Source organism: Pseudophryne corroboree, chromosome 4, assembly GCF_028390025.1.
Source record: "Pseudophryne corroboree isolate aPseCor3 chromosome 4, aPseCor3.hap2, whole genome shotgun sequence".
In the NCBI taxonomy this organism is placed as follows: Eukaryota; Metazoa; Chordata; class Amphibia; order Anura; family Myobatrachidae; genus Pseudophryne; species Pseudophryne corroboree.
Window position 1 is genome coordinate 668,958,903 of NC_086447.1, and position 21,979 is coordinate 668,980,881.

The 21,979-nt window shown below is 47.2% G+C and overlaps 1 protein-coding gene across 1 annotated transcript in view; it reads left to right on the top strand.

The window, feature by feature from the left end:
- Positions 1 to 21,979, top strand: part of LOC134910143 (solute carrier family 22 member 2-like) — a 176,230-nt gene that overhangs the window by 107,992 nt on the left and 46,259 nt on the right. The window contains exon 9 of the mRNA XM_063917833.1: positions 21,700 to 21,812. Coding sequence (XP_063773903.1) covers positions 21,700 to 21,812 — 113 coding nt within the window. The remainder of the gene's footprint in view (positions 1 to 21,699; positions 21,813 to 21,979) is intronic.

Genomic DNA, 21,979 nt, shown 5'->3' on the forward strand with positions numbered 1-21,979 from the left:
GGGCCGAAATGACCCATTTGGGTTCTGAACTAAAAATAGGTTGGAGTACAACCCCTGTCCTCGTTGTGCATGAGGAACTGGAATGACTACTCCTGACTGAAGCAATTTCTGAACTGCCTCTTGCAAAGCCCTGGCCTTCGTCTCTACCCAAGACGGGCTGGTACAAAAAGACCTTCGAGGAGGGTGCTTCTTGAAGCTGATGCCCTGGAGGCAATGGTACCCATATCCAATGCTACTTCTTCCAAGAACATTGCAGCCTGTTTTATATGTGCTACATGGGATTTTTGCTCTCTAGATGCTATTGAAAAATCCCCCTCCAATGCATCAGCCCGGGCAGCCACTGCCTTTGCCATCCAAGCTAAAGCCATGGCTGGTCTTATGACTGCTCCAGATAGGGAAAAAAAATGTTTTTTTAAAAAAACCACCCACTCTCCTATCCGTGACATCATTTAATGATGTTGAAGGCAAAGGTAATGTAGATTTTCGCACTAATCAAATCACAAGCATATTTACTTTAGGAGCCACCTCCCCTTTTAAACAATCCCCAGCTGGAAGAGGTAAATTGGAATTCCATGTCTTAGGAATTCTAAACTTTTTATTAGGCGTATCCCAAGCCTCTTCCATGATTTCCGACAGATGATCGGACCCTGAAAACTCAGTCTTAACTGTTTTGGGATGTTTAACACAGGTGCCTTGGTTTTTAACACAGGCTCTGCTGAATCTTCTAAGGATAGAATGGATTTCATTACTATAATTAACTCAGCTATATCCACTGAGCTGAGACCTTCCTCCTCTTCGTATGCCGAAGTAGAATTAATTGAGCTTTCATCCTCTGATGAATCCTCGTCTGAACCATTTGTAACCTCTGAGGATGAAGATTTACTTACCACTGGCTTATCAGCCTGTTTCTTTTGAGAGGCAACTGCTGGAAGTGATACACCACAACTGGGAAGCTGCATGTAAGGGTTAATCATGTAACCTATCCCCGGTACAGGAGTTGGAGGAATTATCTTTTCAGCTATAGTGGATAAAGTCTGTCCAAATATAGCCCAAGGTGCATCAACCTGCACCTGAATCTGTCTTGTATTTTTCAAGAATCCCTGGTGAAAGCTAAAACAATTTGCACACAAACCATCCTTAACCAATCCTGAGAGGATAACACAGCTTTGCAAGACAAACATGATATAAGTGTTGGTGTTGCTGTGAGTGTATCTTCCTCACCTTTGCCGCTCTTAGGGGGTCATTCCAACCCGTTTGCATGCTGCTGTTTGTCGCAGAGGTGCAAACAGGTCAGTTCTGCGCATGTGTGCCGGCCGCAATGCGCACACGCGTCGTTGCTCGCTGGGCAATGACAAGAATAACGAGGAAAGCGATCGCTGCCGCAATCGCAAGAAGAGTGACAGGTGAAAGGCGTTCCAGGGCATCAACTGACTGTTTTCTAGGAGTGGAGCAGTGACCGCAGGCGTGTCCAGGCGTTTGGAGGGAGGATGTCTGACGTCAATTCCGGGACCTTCATCGCTGGATCCATCGCACATGGTAAGTAACTGCAGGGCTAGTCTTGTTTCACACAAAACTTTTTTAGCATAGCAGGGCTGCACAAACAATCGCAGCCTTGCTATACTAAAATACACTCCCCCATAGGCGGTGTCTAGTTGATCGCACGAGCAGCAAAAAGTTGCTATGTGCGATCAACTCGGAATGACCCTCTTAGACATGATAAATAATCAACACTTCCACAGTGTACTACACAATTTGTGACTGTAATCACTTTAAGCTTTTTAAAGTGACATACAATCCGACCCTACCCATGCACCAGCATTGAGGATCGGAATAGAACCAAACTCACAGAATATAGTAAAGTCAGAAATCACACTAGCAGTCAGTCACATGTTATACATTAGTATAATAAGCAATATGAGCACATCATCAACTACATTTCAGGTATGTAGGAGAACATATTACTGAATCATGTTTAAACAGATCTACCGTATTCAGACGCATTGCAAAAGAAACAACAGTAAATGTATACAGACTCATAAGCAATAGGCACTTATCTAACTATTCATACTCAAAAAGGTAGATAGAGACTTAGTGCTGTATTACCCATACTCAGTAGACTGGAATACAGGGAGAATCACATCGCTTCCAGGACCGATCAATACGTTAGCGAATGCTGAGTGGATCCAGAGGCTACTAGTATACACTGCCGCTCCATGTACCTATAGTGAACACAGACACTCAGTGAACACAGATGCACCAGTCACACAGCCACCTATGCTGCGACTGTGTCCCCTTCGTGTACAGTGTCTGAGATGGAAGCGGGAAACATTTCATGGCGGGAGACTCGGAGGAAACTGGTCATGAACTGGGGGGAGGGGCGACCAGGAGAGCGTCTGACTCCCCAATGCTGACATCAACCCTAGGGATCGCGGCCTCATACCATTCCTGGAGTCTAGGATCCCTAAGGCCTAGCGCTGGTGCACCTGAGGTGGCAGCCGCGTCAGCGACTGTTTGGTGGTCTCCTCCCAAAACAGTGCGGCTGTGTCCATATTCCCCTTCTAAGTGGAACCGATACCTTACCTTCTCCCCGTGCTCTGGCCACAGCCTGGTAATGTCTGCTGGACCTGCTAGTATATCCGACACAGACGCCCGCCGAAACAGCACTGTCCTCGTGGGTAAGCGTTGTCGCGACCTGGCGGAGAGTTGTTGGAGCGACTCTTTCTAAGGTACGTATAAGATGCTGTTTAGAAAGATTGGTCAAAAAAAATAGTAAGACTATAAAAATAAAATAAGAAAGCTTAGGGCTGCTAAAAACCAGCAGCCCTCTGACCATGGTCCGGCTCCTGCCGCACCAAACAAAAAACTGATTTGCTTGAGCCAGGAGGCGGGGATATATGGATGGACCCATTGCATGCTGGGAGGCTGGAAAGCTTTGACCAATTGGTGCAAATCCGCTGTTGCTTCATCATATCCCCTTGTTATCCTGTGGATAACCTGTGGACCCTGCTGGAGAAAAGATTGATAATTTCATTATTATTTTTCCAGTCTCCCCCATTATTCTTGTCAATTCTATAGCTAAAGGTAAGCGCATTACAGTGTCTGAAAGACTGAATTGTGACTCTGATATACTTATACATCTAATGTGTCCCAATTGCAAACATCAAAGGCAGAAGTAGTCGGAGTTTCATCCAAAATGGGCGAACAGGATGGTGTTTGGGTGGACTGGGGGTGTGGATATTTGATCCTGATTTCACATACCTGAATGTATGGCAGTATGATATATATTACATGGACAAACAGGTGGATGTTTCCAAGTATCACGTGCAGCACTTGTGCTACTACCCTAATAGCAGCAGATTAATATAATTAAAATTATGTTTTATTCTTTGAATATATTCTTTTTAATGATAAGCTTTAAAATATTTGTTTCTTTTATTAAAATAAATTAAATTAAGAAGATAACAATCATACAATGGGGAAGTGGAAAAATCATGCAGTCAGTCTGCTCTCTCCTATTCTGCTGAATGCATCTCACTACAGCTGCATGGAAATGCCTGCTCACTGTTACATCCCGACTGTGAAGATCCCAACATCGGAGTGGGTAAGAATTTCTTCCCCCACTCCCTGTCCCCTACCCTAAAGCTAACCCTCAGGGGGTGGCGGCTATGGCTAACCACCAAGGGTGGTCTGAAATAGAGCAGGTAGAGCTGGGATTTTTGCTCCTTAAATGGAGTAGCCGCAATGCCTTCTCTTCTATGGCCGACAGTATGCAGTGTGTGCAGCAGGATGTAGCCAGCAACAGGAGGTGGTTATTTCAGCACAAGTTAGGGTTCTAGGTGCCAGCGTATCATATATAATAAAAGGCTAGGCTGCTCCTCACCGCTGTTATGTGTGACGGCGGGAACTAGAGGCTGCCACACGGACTAAATGTGAAAGTGACCATGCAGGGAGATGTTACAGCCTGCTGCTAATTAACTAATTAAAAATATTAATCTGACTTTCACACTTGCTGAATATGGAGAGAGGGCAGGGCCGGATTATAGCACACATTAGGGGCCCCCACACATTGTCCCTCAGACTCCTCACTGCTACTAAGTTAAAACCGGACTACAGCAGCATTTAGCTGTCTCCGGTTTTCCCTCTTTGGCGGCGCAGCTGTTCCCTGGCAGCGGCCGCTGAGAAGCTTTACTGCAGTCTCGCGGGATTCTGACGTAAAATCTTGCGAGACACTGACTACTAGCGCGCGGCCAAAGCGGCCGGAGGGGATAAGCGTGGCTGGCCAAGGCATCCAGTGGAACTCAGCGGCAGTCAGCGGTTGGATTAGTCAGTGTCTCCCGTGTCACCGCCTGTCTCCCCCCTCTTGCCTGTTTTGGAGCAGATCATCGGTGCTGGGGACCCTGACACTGTGAAGAGCTGCAGAGGTGAGCAGCAATGAAAGTATGCATGTGAATATATACATTTAATTCACATACATACATACAATGGTAATGGCACTCCAGGTCCCAATTTAGGAATAGAATAAATTGAAACCAGCAGTGTAGTTCAACGTTTCAGAGTGGTAACCCTTTTATCATTACCTTTTTATCAAGGTCTTGATAAAAGGGCTATAGACTTGAAACGCTGAGATATATAGCCCTGAAACATTGAATACATGGGCCCTCATTCCGAGTTGATCGCTAGCTGCTTTCGGATGCAGCGCAGCGATTAAGTGAAAAAGCGGCATCTCTGCGCATGAGTACGGTCCGCAGTATGCACGCGCAAAGTACTTTCACGCAAAACTATGCAGTTTTACACAAGGTCGAGCGACGCTTTTCTGTCGCTCTGTTGATCGGTGAGTGATTGACAGGAAGTGGGTGTTTCTGGGTGGTAACTGGGCGTTTTCAGGGAGTGTGCTAAAAAACGCAGGCGTGCCAGGTAAAAACGCAGGCGTGCCTGGGGAAACGGGGAAGTGGCTGGCCGAACGCAGGGCGTGTTTGTGACGTCAAATCAGGAACTAAACTGTCTGCAGTGATCACAAGGTAGGAGTAGGTTTGGAGTTACTCAGAAACTGCATGAAAATATTTTATAGCAGAACTGCTAACCTTTCGGTCGCACTTCTGCTAAGCTAAGATACACTCCCAGAGGGCGGCGGCCTAGCGTTTGCACTGCTGCTAAAATCAGCTAGCGAGCGATCAACTCGAAATGATGGCCATTGTTTGTACTCTAATACAATTTTTAAACCAAGCCTCTGTGCCGCTGTTTTTCCCTCAGAGGGATTGGAAAAAGTATTCTGCATTTATTCTTGGAGGGCACCGGAGCATATCACGCATCCAGGGGAGTGCTGGAATGAAGCAAAAACACACATTACATATATATATATATATATATATATATATACACACACACACACACACACACACACACACACACACCGTCTAATAATAAAAGGACTCATAGCCGGAAAAAGCTGTGTCTTGAGTCCTTTTATTATTAGACAGAGTGCCGCCGCAGAGGATCCTTATATGTTGTCTGCACGTAGTGGCTCACATTGGAGGGCATCCGTTAAAGCAAACAGGAGGCTTCCACGAGTGCCGGGTTTTTGGATTTTGCTTGTATATGTATAATTTTATTCATAGGGGGCCCCACAAGTTTGTTGCCCAGGAGCTCCCACAGACCTTAATCCGGCCCTGAGAGAGGGTGCTGGAGAGAGAGAGAGAGAGAGTAGGGGTAGAGATAGGTTTTTGATGTGGCAGTTGCCATTTATATAAAAAATTGACTGGATTTTCTATTCATTCGTCTGATTTCCACTTACAGTTAAATTAATCTATATGTATAAAAGATTAAAAGGCTGACACTGCTCCTCACTTCTGTGGTGATGCCAGTGACCACTGGAGGGCACCCAACGGAGCTCCATTTGGAACAAAGACACACATACTCTATATACATTGCACCCCCTACCATATACTGCCCCTATGTACACATTGCACCTCCATAACCCACCATATACTATGCTGCAACCCCAGGCTACATGCCATCCCAGGACTCGGCAGCAAGTAGCAGCAGTAATCAGGAAACGGATGCAGGAACCACAAGACGGTCCTTCAGCACTGAAAGTGGAGCCACTGGGGATACATGTGGCCACTTACTGGCAGAGGGAGAAGGTGAATTAGTCCGTCAGGAAGTGGTGAGAGCCTGTGTGAGGTGAGCAGTGCTGTGACCGGGAGGCAGAGGGGTCGGCGCTGGGGCTGCAGATGTGGGTGATGAGGCATATAATAGGCTGCTTTATATATACTGCGTGTCGGTGAAGGGTTCTGTGCTTGCACCTCCCACACCCCGCACAGGCCATGCCCAGACCCCTGCAGCCAGCTGCTGGTGGCTACTGGTGTTCTCTACCCCCAAACTGGCCTGGAGCTGTGCAGGGACTGGTGAGTTTACACATACCAGTACTTGTGTATATATTGCAGCATCAATATAGCCTGCCCATTACAGATATACAGCGTCTACAGTATATACATATATAAAAGGCTAATACTACAACCTCAGTATGACAGAGCCCTGGCTCCCAGCCGCAAGACTTCCAGAAACCCGGCAGATCCTGTGTGAGTAGCGAGCACCCCCCCCCCCCCCTTTAATCCGGCCCAGTTGACTGTCATTTTGACAAGCTTTTAACTAGTCAACAATAAAATGTAATAATCTAAAATATAATGGGGTAGATTAATAATCTCTGCCCTTTCTCCCATTATTTGTAAGGACCTGCTTTGCCCATTAAGCTTGGCGAAGCAGGTTCCTGTAATGGCGGCATGTATTACTATGGACAAGTGTTAGAGGGAGAGTGTTAATTCACCTGTCCGGCAATTTTCACTCTTTTGGCAGGGAGGCTGTCACTGACCGGCGCATGCATGTAAACTGCACGTGTTCCTATCAAATTACCTCCAGCGGCACTAGCGCCTAATTGGAAACAAAAAAATAGGATTTTAATTACCTACCTGTAAATCCTTTTCTCGTAACCGTAGGGGATATTGAGAATCCAATTTAGTACCATGGGGTATAGAGGGGTCCACTTGGAGCCATGGGCACTATAGAAGTTTGATAATGTGTGCTGGCTCCTCCCTTTATGCCCCTCCTACCAGACTCAGTCTAGGAAACTGCCCGAGGAGACGGACATACTTTGAGAGAAGGAAATAGATAAGGAAAGTGGTGAGATTTCGAACCAGCACAACCAGAACAAGAGGAAAGCCATGCTAACCAAACTTGAAAACAGGGACAGCAACGGCTGAACCAAACAGTACTTAAACAAGTAACCTTGCAGGAAGAACAAAACACCGGGCGGGGGCCCAGTATTCCCTACGGACTACAAGAAAAGGATTTACCGGCAGGTAATTAAAATCCTATATTCTCTTACGTCCTTTGGGATACTGGTAATCCAATTTAGTACCATGGGGAAGTACCAAAGCTCCCAAACCGGGTGGGAGAGTGCTGAGGTTCCTGCAGAACAGATTGACTAAACTGAAGGTCCTCAGAGGCCAAGGTATCGAACTTGTAAAACTTGGCAAATGTGTTCGAAGTAGCTGCTCGGCAGAGCTGTAATGCTGAGACACCCCGGGCAGCCGCCCAAGAGGAACCCACCGACCTAGTAGAGTGGGCTTGTACAGATTTTGAAATCTGCAAACCTGTGGTGGAATAAGCATGCTGGATAGTGAGCCTGATCCAGCGTACAATTGACTGCTTTGAAGCACGGCACCCAATCTTATTGGCATCATATAGAACGAACAGCGAGTCTGATTTCCTGTGACAAGCAGTTCACTTTACATATACCTTCAAAGCCATTACAACGTCCAAAGACTTTGAAGTAGCAGAGTTGTCAGTAACAACCGAAACCACAATTGGCTGGTTGATATGAAACACCGACACCACATTAGGAAGGAATTGCTGATGAGTCCTGAGTTCAGCTCTGTCCTCATGGAAAATCAAGTAGGGGCTCTTGTGAGACAACGCCCCCAGCTCCTATATGCGCCTTGCCGTAGCCAAGGCCAACAGCGTGACTGTCTTCCACGTAAGATATTTTACGTCTACCTCCTGTAACGGTTCAAACCAGTCCAATTGGAGGAATCTCACAACCAAATTGAAATCCCAAGGTTCTGTGGGAGGCACAAAGGGAGGTTGGATATGAAGAACACCTTTCAAGAACGTCTGGACCTCAGGGAGAGAAGCCAATTGTTTCTGAAAGAAAATAGACAAGGCTGAAATCTGAAGTTTTATGGAGTCTAGGCGTAGGCCCACATCAACTCTCGACTGTCATGCTCGGCGTAAATTGGGGTTCCGACAAACGAGTTTTGGCTGAAGGGACAGCTACCTGTGAGGAGAGTAAACAAGGTGGCTGAATGTAATTCCTCCTCATGGGGTGGAGGCCAAACTAAGTGTTAACGTTGGCCGGAGGGCGTAAAGAGAAGGAGGACTCCGAAGGAAGATAACTGTAGTTTTAATGAATAACAGGCTGTACACGAATATTGGAGAAATTGATGAAACTGGAAGAATTAGAGTCTATGGTTAAATGACTTGAAGAGTGAAGCTGAAGAACTCCGGTAAAGGAGAACTGAAGACTGTGATTAAAAGACGAGGCTGAAGAGCTTGGACTTTGAAGAAATGAAGACTGTGGTTTGTGATGAAAAGACGAGGCTGAAGAACTTGGACTTTGAAGAAATGCAGACTGGGTGTTATGAACCACAGGTAGTGGTTCATTCCTATTTTATGTTTATAGTTGTCTTGCAGGCCAGGATTTCCCGTTGCTCTGGTTTAAGAATACTCTTGTTTGTTGCCGGTGGTGAGTCTGTGTAATTGCAGTTTGTTCCCATGTGTTCAGCCTCACCTGTCTGTTGATTGCACCTCTCAGTTGTGCAGCAGGGCAGCTGCACGACATAATTAATTAAGACTCTCTGTTATATTCTGGCTCAGTGCAATTCACAGACGCTGGTGATATTTCCTGAGTTCCAGAGTTCTTGAGTTCTGAGCTAGTCTCTGCCAGTTCCTGAGCTCCTGTCTAGCAGTATCTGTCTAGCTGCTTCCAGTGTCGGTTCCTGAGTGTCGGTTCCTGTGTCGATTCCAGTGTCTGAACCTGTGTCCTGCCGTGAAGCGTTCCTGTCCAGGAGTCCTGTGGCTTTGTCTGTGCCTGGGCGAGTGTCTGGCTTCTTGGTGTCCACCGGTCTGTCGTTTGGGATTCTACCTGTCCTCCGGTTCTGAGAGTCTGTGTCGGCTGCATTGGGGGTTCCTGTCCGTTTGCCAGTATTTGTACCAGTTCCGTGAGTAGCGGCTTTGCCGCGTCCGTCGGCCTAGGCCGCAGTATTCTTTGGTTATAATTTGTTACTGGTGTTTTGCAGAGGGTTCTGCTTATGCTGTCACCGTCGGTACACAACAGTATTGTGTCGGCGAGTGGACAGCATTTCCTTGGTTGTTCTTTTCCTTTGGCGGCGTGCCGCACATATATTTAGTTTTAGGGTTGTTAGTAGCCCCTAGCCTTCTGTTTGCTTTAGTTAGAGGTCCCCTTGTTATCATCCTGTCTCGGTTCACGCCTTGTCTCAATCTAAGACCTGGGGGCGTCGGAGTTTGGCAGACCTAATCCGCCCTTCAAACGCAGCTGCCGTGGGCCCAAGAAACCATAGTCACTCAGGCGTGAACTGACCACACGGGTGAAACAATGGAGGTAGGGTGCTAGGGGCTATTTGCACACCACACCTTATTTCAGCATCACGTTCTGGTGCTCAGGACTCACTACGCAACATCTCCCTTGTTCTGAGCACCAGGAACCTAACATTATCACCAGCTATACAACAAAAAAGAAACAAAGCTAAATAGTAGTTTTTTCTTTTTTGGTCCAGTGTCTTGTCTAGAATTCAGTGTACAGAATCCAGTCCGGTGTTTAGAATCCAGTCCTGTCTAGAATTCAGTGTGCAGAATCCAGTCCGGTGTTTAGAATCCAGTCCTGTCTAGATTTCAGTGTGCAGAATCCAGTCCGGTGTTTAGAATCCAGTCCTGTCTAGAATTCAGTGTTTAGAATCCAGTCCGGTGTTTAGAATCCAGTCCTGTCTAGAATTCAGTGTGCAGAATCCAGTCTTGTCTTGTCTAGTTTAAAAAAAAAAAAATCCAGTCTTGTCTTGTCTAGTCTAGTTTAGTCTTGTCTTGTCTAGTTTAAAATCCTCCTATGCCAACTATGGAAGCCCTGCAGGCGTCTCTCTCAGCCCTGAACTCTGCTTTCAGTGCTTTGAAACCTGAGCGACTGGAAGTTTTGCAGCAATCCTTAAAGCAACTGCAAAACCTTCTGACTTGCTTATCTTGCCAGAAGTCGTTGAGTGTTCATTTACCTCTAAAGAGACTCTTGCTCACAATATGGTGACAAGAGAATCCTCAGGTTCAGTTGGAGAGGAAAAGTTTAAAAGTTTTCTGCGGCCCAGGCTCTCAGAAGAGGAGCGTCTGCGTCGCAGAAACTTAAATTTATGCCTATATTGTGGGGGTTTAGGCCACTATCTGCAGACCTGTGAGTTGCGCAAGCCAAAGTGTGGTGACAAATCCTGCCCTCTGGCCAAGTTGAGTCAGGATACAAGACCTACTCCTGTCTCTACTGTGGCAGAGGTACTTGTCACACAACCCACACTAAAAAGCACACTGTCCTATAATTGGGGTCCTTGGGCTAGGGAGCCCCATTATAGATTCAGGAACCAAAGGAGAATGTTTCTCTCCTCTCTTGATTTTCCTGTTGAAGCAGAGTTGCAAACTCCAGGAGTGGTGCCCGATGCCCAGGGTCCTGGAGCGGTGCCCGATGCCCAGGGTCCTGGAGCGGTGCCCGATGCCCAGGGTCCTGGAGCGGTGCCCGATGCCCAGGGTCCTGGAGCGGTGCCCGATGCCCAGAGTCCTGGAGCGGTACCCGATGCCCAGAGTCCTGGAGCGGTACCCGATGCCCAGAGTCCTGGAGCGGTACCCGATGCCCAGAGTCCTGGAGCGGTACCCGATGCCCAGAGTCCTGGAGCGGTACCCGAAGCCCTGGGTCATAGAGGGACATCGAATATTATAGCTCAGGAGTCAATACCAGAAGGGGTCTCAGAAGCTGTTACCCCAGGTAGAGACTTGAAAAGCGCAACTCCAGAGAAGGTGTCTAAAACCATAGTTCTAGAAGGGAACTCGAGAAGCAAAACCCCAGAAGGGATCTTCGAAGTAATATCCCCAAGTGGGGTCTCGAGAGACACAGCCCCAAAGAAGGGTCTAGAAGTCGCCTCCCCAGGAAAGGACTCAAGAGGCATAGCGTTAGTGGAGGTTCTGAAGGTTATAGCTTCAGCAAAAGTCCCGGAAGTCATAGTCCCGGGAGAAGTTTCGATAATTATCGACTCAGAGAGAGAGGCCGACGGCCCGGTCCCAGTAAAAGAATCCGAGGTGCTGACCCCAGCGGGGTTCCCGAAGGCCACTGCCCCGTGGGGGTTCAGAAAGTCACTGCCCCGGGTGGGGTTCAGAAAGTCACTGCCCCGGGTGGGGTTCAGAAAGTCGCTACCCCAGGTGGGGTTCCAAGGGCCACTGCCCCAGGTGGGGTTCAGAAAGTCTCAGCCTCGAGTAAGGTCAATAGTGACCAGGTCCTAGCAAAGCACTCTAGTCAGTCAGATGGGAAGGAAGCAGATCCTGACTCTGTTGATATCTCAACATCTATAATCTTTGATGGGGACTTAGTCCAATTTCTGGCGCTTTACAAACACTATTACATCATTATGTTGTCTAGACCATTTCTGGGCATCACTACAGAGAACCTTGTGCTCTATCTGATATCTTCCTTTAGAGGAGAGCCTTTTGAATGGGCGACCAGCCTAATGAAAGCTGAAGATCCCATTCTTCAGGATCCCCCAGCATTCAGTGATGCAGTTATTAAAAGATATGGTTCCAAAGAAATTTGTTCAGGTTCCTCTAAGTCGCCCGTCTTGTCTGCTGAGAGTCCACCAAATACTGTAAACTCGGCACAAGAGTCTCAGCCCGTTGTTTTGACTGCAGGATGTGCTTTTCTGTCTTCTTCTAATAGGAGTACTTTGCCTGAAAGTTCAGCTCCCAAGTTTAAGAAACCAATCTCTGATTTGAACCCAGCCTTGCTGGGAGGTACCATCAGTTCAGACAATGTTTGGGGAATTACCTTGGTCAGACCTCAAGAACTTTGTAAAAATAAGAAGAAGAAAAAGAAATAATTATTGACTCTTGCCTTGAGATATTAAAAAAAAAATTTTTTTTTCCTTGTCTTGTGTCCAGTGGCCACCGTCAAGAGGGGGGCACTGTTACAAGCTGTTGCCACAGCTTGTTTCTGTTTCTTATCTTTGTTTGTTTATTCCAGTGTCAGGTTTATTAATGTATACTTGTTTTGGATAACCTGAATTTTGGGGTCCTTTGACCCCTCCTCAAGGGGGGGGGGGGCAATGTTATGAGCCACGGCTGTGGCTCATTCCTGTTTTGCATTTTGGTTATGTATTTTATGTTATACTTCTGTTTATGTTCCCCGTGGGTGTCATGGGGTGTTCGGAGCTCACCCTTAAGGAGAGGGTACTGTTATGAACCACAGGTAGTGGTTCATTTCTATTTTATGTTTATAGTTGTCTTGCAGGCCAGGATTTCCCGTTGCTCTGGTTTAAGAATACTCTTGTTTGCTGCCGGTGGTGAGTCTGTGTAATTGCAGCTTGTTCCCATGTGTTCAGCCTCACCTGTCTGTTGATTGCACCTCTCAGTTGTGCAGCAGGGCAGCTGCACGACATAATTAATTAAGACTCTCTGTTATATTCTGGCTCAGTGCAATTCACAGACGCTGGTGATATTTCCTGAGTTCCAGAGTTCTTGAGTTCTGAGCTAGTCTCTGCCAGTTCCTGAGCTCCTGTCTAGCAGTATCTGTCTAGCTGCTTCCAGTGTCGGTTCCTGAGTGTCGGTTCCTGTGTCGATTCCAGTGTCTGATCCTGTGTCCTGCCGTGAAGCATTCCTGTCCAGGAGTCCTGTGGCTTTGTCTGTGCATGGGCGAGTGTCTGGCTTCTTGGTGTCCACCGGTCTGTCGTTTGGGATTCTGCCGGTCCTCCGGTTCTGAGAGTCTGTGTCAGCTGCATTGGGGGTCCCTGTCCGTTTGCCAGTATTTGTACCGGTTCCGTGAGTAGCGGCTTTGCCGCGTCCGTCGGCCTAGGCCGCAGTATTCTTTGGTTATAATTTGTTACTGGTGTTTTGCAGAGGGTTCTGCTTATGCTGTCACCGCCGGTACACAACAGTATTGTGTCGGCGAGTGGACAGCATTTCCTTGGTTGTTCTTTTCCTTTTGCGGCGCGCCGCACATATATTTAGTTTTAGGGTTGATAGTAGCCCCTAGCCTTCTGTTTGCCTTAGTTAGAGGTCCCCTTGTTATCATCCTGTCTCGGTTCACGCCTTGTCTCAATCTAAGACCTGGGGGCATCGGAGTTGGGCAGACCTAATTCGCCCTTCAAACGCGGCTGCCGTGGGCCCAAGAAACCATAGTCACTCAGGCGTGTACTGACCACACGGGTGAAACAATGGAGGTAGGGTGCTAGGGGCTATTTCCACACCACACCTTATTTCAGCGTCACGTTCTGGTGCTCAGGACTCACTACGCAACATCTCCCTTGTTCTGAGCACCAGGAACATAACACTGGGGTTTGTGATTGAAAGACGAGGCTGAAGAATTTGGACTTTGAAGAAATGAAGACGTCTGCGTGAACCTGGAGCTCCTCTACGACCTGGGACCCCGTGAGCGCTTCCACGAGTGGCAACGGACTTAGACAGCAAGACTGCAGCAGCGTTTAGGTAACCGATAGATGAGAGCAACCAGGACCAGGGCACCAGAAGTAACCTGGGAGCACAGAGCTGGAGAACCTTTTACAAGGAAGTATCTTGAAGCACTGGCACTCTCCCTCTGAGCCAGCCCCCTTTTGCAAGGGGAAAACACACAGGATTGGCTGGACACAGAATGGGAACTTCATTGGTAATACTCTGGTCTCCAACATGGCTGCCCCCAGCACAGGAGACATACTCAGCTGTTAGCACACAGCTTTAGCCAACTTCTGTCTCTGATACACTATACTATGTCACCACTAGAGGACCTTACCTCAGCGATCCCCGACACAGCGCCCGACTCTCCAGACCCCTGGCCCCCGGTAGCCGCACATCCATACAGAAGGACCCGCCGCCAGCAGCTTCCTGCCACCGCAGCCATGCCAACCAGCGGGACGGCAACCCCTGGGAGCACCCGACGGAGGTAAGGTACCGGAGCCTGACACCGACATAAGAAAAAGCAGGAAACATCCCAGATGAAATTCCACCATAGAATATTGTCTGCTCTCACACCAAGGGACATATTTCTTCCAGATACAATGGTAATGTTTTGACGTTACCCCCTTCCTGGATTGGATCATAGTTGGGATGACCTTGTCAGGAATCCCTCTCCTGGCTATAATCAGCCGTTCAACTTCCATGCCGTCAAATGTTGCCAAGGTAAGTCTCCACAGACGAACGGGCCCTGTTGCAGAAGATCCTCTCAAAGAGGCAGAGGCCACGGATCTTCGATAAGCATCTCTAGAAGATCCGCATACCAGGCCCTTCGCGGCCAGTCCGGAGCAATGAGAATTGCTTGAATTCTTTCCCTTTTTATTCTTTTGAGAATTTGTGGGATCAGAGGGAGGAAACAAGAACACCAGCCAGTAGGCCCACAGAGTTATCAAAGCGTTAATCGTTACAGCTTGTGGGTCCCTCAACCTGGAACAATATCGCTTGAGTTTCTTGTTGAGTCGAGAGGCCATCATCTCGATCTGTGGATAACCCCACCAACGCGTCAGCCACTGGAACACCTCCGGGTGGAGGCCCCATTCCCCCGGGGTGCAGGACGTGTCTGCTGAGGAAATCTGCTTCCCAGTTGTCTACTCCCAGAATGAAGATCGCCGACAACGCCACGGCGTGTTTTTCTTCCCTGAGGGGAATTCGTGACCCCTCTGACATTGCGGCCCTGCTTTTCATTCCGCCCTGTCAGTTGATGTAAGACACCGCTGTCACATTGTCTGATTGAACATGAACGGCCTGATTCTGAAGAAGAGATGAGGCCTGCAGAAGGGCGTTGTAGATAGCCCTGAGTTCCAGGATGTTAATTGGATGATCGATTTCCTGACTTGACCATCTTCCTTGAAACTGCACCCCAAACTCTGCGGCTTGAGCCTGTGGTTAGAAGAATCCAATTCTGAATCCTGAATCTTCGATCCTCCACTTGGTGAGAAGTTTGTAGCCACCACAGGAGGGAGATCCTGGCTTTTGGTGACAGACAAATCCTCTGACGCATGTGAAGATGCGATCCGGATCATTTGTCCAAAAGATCCAGCTGGAAGCCTTCCGTACTGAATTGCTTTGTAAGAAGCCACCATTTCCCCCAGAAGACGGATGCACAGATGTACTGAGATTCAGGTCGGCTTTCGGGCCTGAAACTGGTAGTGACAGTGGAAACCATAGATAAGCCTGATGAGGCGGCCAGATCGGAATGTGACGGTACGCATCTTTGACATCCAGAGATGCTAGGAATTTCCCCTCTTCCAGACCTGAGATCACCACTCTCAGAGACTCCATCTTGAACTTGAACACTCGTAAGTATGGTTTCAATGACTTGAGATTCAGAATCGGTCTTACCGAACTGTCCGGTTTCGGAACAACAAACAAGGTGGAATAGTATCCCTTGTTTTGTAGATGAGATGGAACTGGAACAAATACTTGGGTCTGTAACAGTTTTTGAATGGCTTCTTGTAAAGTTACTCTTGCTTCCTGTGAAACTGGTAAGCCTGATTTGAAGAATCTGTGAGGTGGGAGATCCTGGAACTCCAGCCTGTAGCCCTGGGATATAATGTCTATGACCCAGGGATCCTGGTAAGATCTTGTCCAGGTGTGACTGAAGAATTTTAGCCAGGCTCCCACCTGCCTGTCTCCCAGGCATTGCAGTCCACTGTCATGCGGAAGGCTTTGAGTAGGCAGAGCCAAAGCTCTGTTCCTGTTAACCAGCAGCTGTTGGTTTGCGTGGTTTACCTCTAGCACCTCTGGTGGTGGTAAAGAACCTCTGGTCTTGCCCCTAAACTTTGCAGTCCGAAAGGACTGTAAATTTGGTCCTGAGTAGGCCTTTCTAGCTGGCGGAGCTGCAGAAGGTAGATATGTGGATTTACCCGCAGTAGCTCGCGAAATCCACTTGTCGAGTTCATCGCCAAATAAGGCCTCACCTGTGAAAGGCAGGCCTTCCACACCTTTTTTTGAGTCTGCTTCAGCAGTCCACTGACATAGCCATAATTCTCCGTGTGCCGACACTGCCATAGCTGTGGTGCATGAATTAAGCAAACCTATCTCCTTAATTGCTTCCACCATAAAGTTCACAGAGTCTTGTATGTGTTGCAGGAGTAAAACAATTTCCTCCTGAGGTATGGTGTCTAACCCCGAAATTAAATTACCAGATAATTTAGCAATGGCTTGCGCAATCCACCCACATGCTATAGTGGGTCTCTGGGCCATCCCTGCAGCTGCAAACAAAGATTTGAGTGTAGTCTCAATCTTACGATCGGCTGCATCCTTTAGGGAGGCTGCACCAGGCACAGGTAGTACTGTTTTACATGAGAGCCTGGAGACGGATGTATCCACTATCGGTGGATTTTCCCATATTTTCCTATCCTCAGGAGGAAAAGATGATAATAACCGCCTAGGAATTTGAAATTTCTTATCTGGATGAACCCACGGTTCTTCAAAAATGGTATTTAGTTCCTCTGACACAGGGAAAGTGGCTGAGGATTTATCTTTATATTAAAGTAAGATTCTTCACACTCCTCTCAGTCCTCTGTCACCTTATCAGGGATATTTAGGACTTCTCTGATAGAATCTATGAGAGCCTCTACCCCCTGCCACAGAGTACCCTCCCCTACCTCTATGTCCACCTCCCCTTCCTCCATGTCTGACCCTTCATTATCCGAATCAGAATGCAGAAGATGGGCCAAAGTACGTTTTTGTGGACCAATGGTAGAGGACTGAGAGGGTCTGATTACGGAGTCCTTTTGCATAAGCTCAGCCATAGACTGTCTTAAGTATTACGTCTCTTTCTCATTACGAGATAATTTAGTAGAGATGGTGGACATTATCCCCCTAATGGAGTCCAGCCATGCTGGCTCCACCCCACTAGCCTGAGAAGGAATACTACACTGAGTACACACTAATGAACTCCCTGGAGAAGAGGAACACTGTGCCTTACATTAAACACACTCTTTGCCTGACATACTGCAGCAGTGACAACACACACACACACACACACACACACACACACACACACACACACAAAAAGGTTAAATGCAATTAACCCACAAAGAGCCCTTCCCGAGAGACACAGAGAGCGGATAGAACCAGCATATGGCGCCCCTATCTCTAAAGCCAAGTTTAGCCAGGTCGCAGACTAAGTACCTAGATTAGGGACTTAGTACACTAGTATATAGCTCCCCCCTGCTATGACCCCCTGGTACCGCTGAGGTAATCTGGAGGCTCTCCGGAGGAACTGCGCGTCACTGCATTCAGCGTCTGTGTAGCTGTACTAGGGTAAAATGAGCCCTGTGAGCTGCTGGATCAGCTCAAAGTGAAGCCCCGCCCCTTCAATGGCCCGCGGTCTTCCCGCTCTTCTTTATACTGGCTTTATGTGTCTGTATGCATAAAATGGAGTAAGCCCCCTTTTAAGCCTGTATTACCAGTCTGCGTACTGTGTACACTACAGTGTACCAAGTCTGGAGACTCATTCCACCCCGTGTAGAAGCCGTGCATCTCCGTACCCTAATGCCGCCATAATGGCCGACGACACGCTAACCGGGACGCCGGTTAGTACTCAGCACTCTTCTTTCTTCTGGCTCTATTAGGGGTGGCGGCGTGCTGCGGGAATGTACGCTTGCTGTGGTGGGGCTTGCAAATAGTTCCCTCAGGAACTAGCATCCTCTCACGGGGAACGAGACCATTAACCCTTAGTGGGGTTGGGCCGTTACCCCCCCTAAGTCCCACAAAGCAGGCAGGCTGGTGCCATCCAGTCCTGCCTGAAAATATTAAACTTTGAAAATAAATGCAGAAAACTCTTCAGGAGCTTCCAGAGATGTGACCGGCTCCCTCGGACACATTTTCTAAACTGAGTCTGGTAGGAGGGGCATAGAGGGAGGAGCCAGCACACGTTATCAAACTTCTATAGTGCCCATTGCTCCAAGTTGACCTGTCTACACCCCATGGTACTAAATTGGATTCCCAGTATCCCCTAGGACGTAAGAGAAAAAATTCATTGTTTTTTATGCACAGTCTCTGGCTCCATATTCCGGCAGCCAGGGACAGTGCTGTGGTGGGGCAAAGACAGCTACAGCTGTTAAAATTGATAGCTTCGGCTGTCAGAAAGGTCAGTGCCACTGACCGTTCATATATTTATATATATATATATATATATATATTCTAGCAGATAGAAACATTAATAATGAGGGGGCACATAGCGCCCTTGTGACATTGCATACTTCAACACATTAATACAATGGGGAGAAGCGGTATCTGCAGCATATAACGTGCGCAGACACCAATAATACCCATAACGCAGGATTATACATCTGCCTGAATGTACTGAAGTTGGGTACGAATGCCAAATATTAGAACTTAGTTAAAATTTTTATATTTGTTAGTGATACACAGGGGAGGATTGGGATAGAAAACCAGCCCGGGAAAATTCTAGAAGCAGCCCTGATGGTGGCATAGTCAGTTCAGGGGGTGGGGTCTGTCAAGGGAGCGAGATATGTCTATATGCCACCAGGATCAGTAATAGTAGTAGTAGCAATGTCCTCACCATCAGAGGTGTAAATAACGTTGTTGGTGCTCAGGCGAAATACATAAATGACGCCCCTTAAAAATTGTTCTAAAATCCATTGAAACCTGTGAAGGCTGCTTTTGAAGATGAAAATGATGGGACTGTGGCACACATCGGAGATATCTGCTGATATCTCACCACGGTACATATGAGGGGGATCCTTAATAATTGTAGATACCACCCAAAAACAACCAGTTTCTGGGAAGTACTTTGATTAGCATCAAAACAATGTGTTATTTCAGAATAGTAAATCAATATCATCGCAAGCTTTCCCTTGTGCCCTATAGACTTGCCATATCTGCACTACTAGTGGTACATCACCAGCAACTGAATTCCTCCTTATATGTCTGTATGTGCCCCCCAATGTTCTTTGTTATGTCCCCCTTTGTATTTTAACAAGTGTCCACCATCTATACAGTATGTGTGCTACACATACCACACTGTTTTAATTTTAAATTGTGCTACTCCGTACATCTGCTCCTGTTTGTATATTAATTTCTTTAATATGCTCTGTGCTATCACACATTCCCAATCTGTAATTACCATAAAGTGTCCCCCACCTTGTCTGTATTATCTTTATAGAGCCCCTCACACGCCCTCATCCTGTGTTTTGTATTGTGCTCTAAACATCAGCCTTCTTTCTGTGTTTCTCATGTGCCACTGCCCTATTTTTTTATGTGCCAGCCCTATTTTTGTGCCACTGCCCCTTTATTATGTGCCAGTTCCCTTTTTTGTGCTAGTCCCTCTTCATATACCACTGCTGCCTTTTTTATGTCCCAGTCCACCTTTTTACGTGCCATGGTCAACTTTATTTGTGCCAGTCTCTCTTTTTATGTGCCACTACTCCCTTTTTTATGTCCCAGTTCACCTTTTTGTGTGTCACTGCCCCCTTTTTTGTGCAAGTCCCTCTTTTTATATGCCAGTGCCCCTTTTTTATGTACCACATACCCCTTTTTATGTGCAAGTCCCCCCTTTTTATGACACTGTCCCCCTTTTCGTTACATTCCCCTTTTTATATGTGCCATTAAACCTGTTTTTATATCCCAGTCCTCTTTTGCATGTGCCAGTCCCCTTTTTTTTTATATATGTTACTGCCCCCCTTTTTTGTGCCAGTCCACTTTTTTATGTGCCACTGTCTCCTTTTTCTGTGCAGGTCCCTCTTTTTTGTGCCACTGTCCCCTTTGTATGTCCCAGTCCACTGTTTTATGTGTTACTATCGCTCTTTTGTGACAGTCCCCTTTTTATGTGCCAGAACCCCTTTTTTATATGCCACTGCCCCCCTTCAACCAAGGACTCTATGTTATTTAATTCCTGTAATGGTCTGCATAACAAATGCAGCCACTACCAGGGGCGGATTGTTATTCCATCTCTGCAGTACAGCAACTCTTCTATCCAGTGATGTTATACCTCTTGTGCTGCCCATGTCAGCCAACTTCTACAACATTTTATAGGGCCACTTTTAGTTCCAAATCCGCCCTTGGTCTCAGAAACAACAGAAGCAAAAGACACAAGGAAAGTCGCAATTGCATACAATCAGGCCCTATTAGGAATGATGCCGCCCCCCTAAACAAACCTCACCCTCTCATCAGACCGCACCCCCATTAGGGCTGCTTCCATACATTTCCTGGGCTGGTTTTCTGTTCCAAATTTGCCCCTGGCCACTACACTTACCAGGTTGCTGGACTGCTGCCGGTTCTTGGCTTCAGGTGAGGAGTCATAATGTAAGGTTCACTCATGACGGGGGCCACAAAGACCCATGAGAGGAACTGCTGCAGTCGGTCATGCACAGCAGCTCTCCTGTCAGACATTTTTCTATGGAATCAGTAAGCTGCGCAAAAGCTGTCAGCTATTTCTTCCTGATTGGAGCTAAACTCCGATTCTGTGCAGCAGCCAGCACGGCATAGGTGTGACAGGCGGCTATTGAGGTAACAACGGGACTGATCGAGCAGGCACTGGCCTGGTGCCCTGCAGCTGGTGATACACAATAGTTTTGTAAAGAGAGGACTATGGGCCTGATTCAGAGGTGGACCCAGTACACATCACTACTGTGGCTTTGGACACAGCAGTGATGTGAAAATATGTTAATGCCACAGGAGGCGTCTTGAGTAGATAGAGGCCTCCTGCCTGCTTCTGTGATCTGCTGCTGCATCTGCAAAACAATGGCCCACGGGCTACTCAGATTGTCCGTCGCAGCTCCGTAGCCGATGCCAGGAAATCTGCATCAGAAGACCAGACCCTGGCATTGGCACTTCAAGAAAATGGGGTGGCATACCCCTAGTTTTCGAGAATGCTGGCCATCCCTGCACCAGCCCACCCCCAAAAGAACTGCAGCCTGTCAGTCAGGCTGCGGGTTTGGGGAACCACAAGAGATATCGCAGTAGAAGACAGGAGCAAATACAGTATAGTTCCTGCACATGTGCAGATCTTCCAACATCAGAGTAGTAAGCAAACCACCGGGTTTGTGTGCTGCTCTAAATCAGACCCGATGTTTTGTGTTCTGACACACGGCCTCTGCGTTGATATTCAACTTAACTAATGATTTGAGAGCTTTCCCTCTTCATGGCAAGTTCAATTACATTTTAAACTTTGGAACATAATTGTCTCCTGGATTGCCAAGGAGACTTCCCAACTTCTCCAGACTCTGGGGAGAGTAGGTCTTTCCCCTACATGCCGCTCACTACCGCTTGAAGTTGGCAGCCCCGACAGATTGATGAGTTTGCTTTGAATTATGTTATTGTGAACAGACACCTGCTTCATAATATAAAGAATTTCTTAATCTTATCTATTAGTATATGTGTCTTATATATTTATCTTTTTTATACCTTTTTCAGAAACCTTGGCATAATGGTCTGCTCCTCAATGTGTGATATTGGTGGAACCATAACGCCATTCATTGTTTACCGATTGGCAAATGTCTGGAAAGAGCTGCCACTATTAGTATTTGGTAAGAAAGCCAGAACAATAACATATCGGATATTTGCAAATGAACATAATTGCTATAATGCTACAAACAACCTACACTGTACGTAAAAAGGTAACATACATACTATTTACCAGCAGCCAGGATGCCGGCTGTCAAGATCCCGACAGTGGCAATCCGCCCGTCAGAGT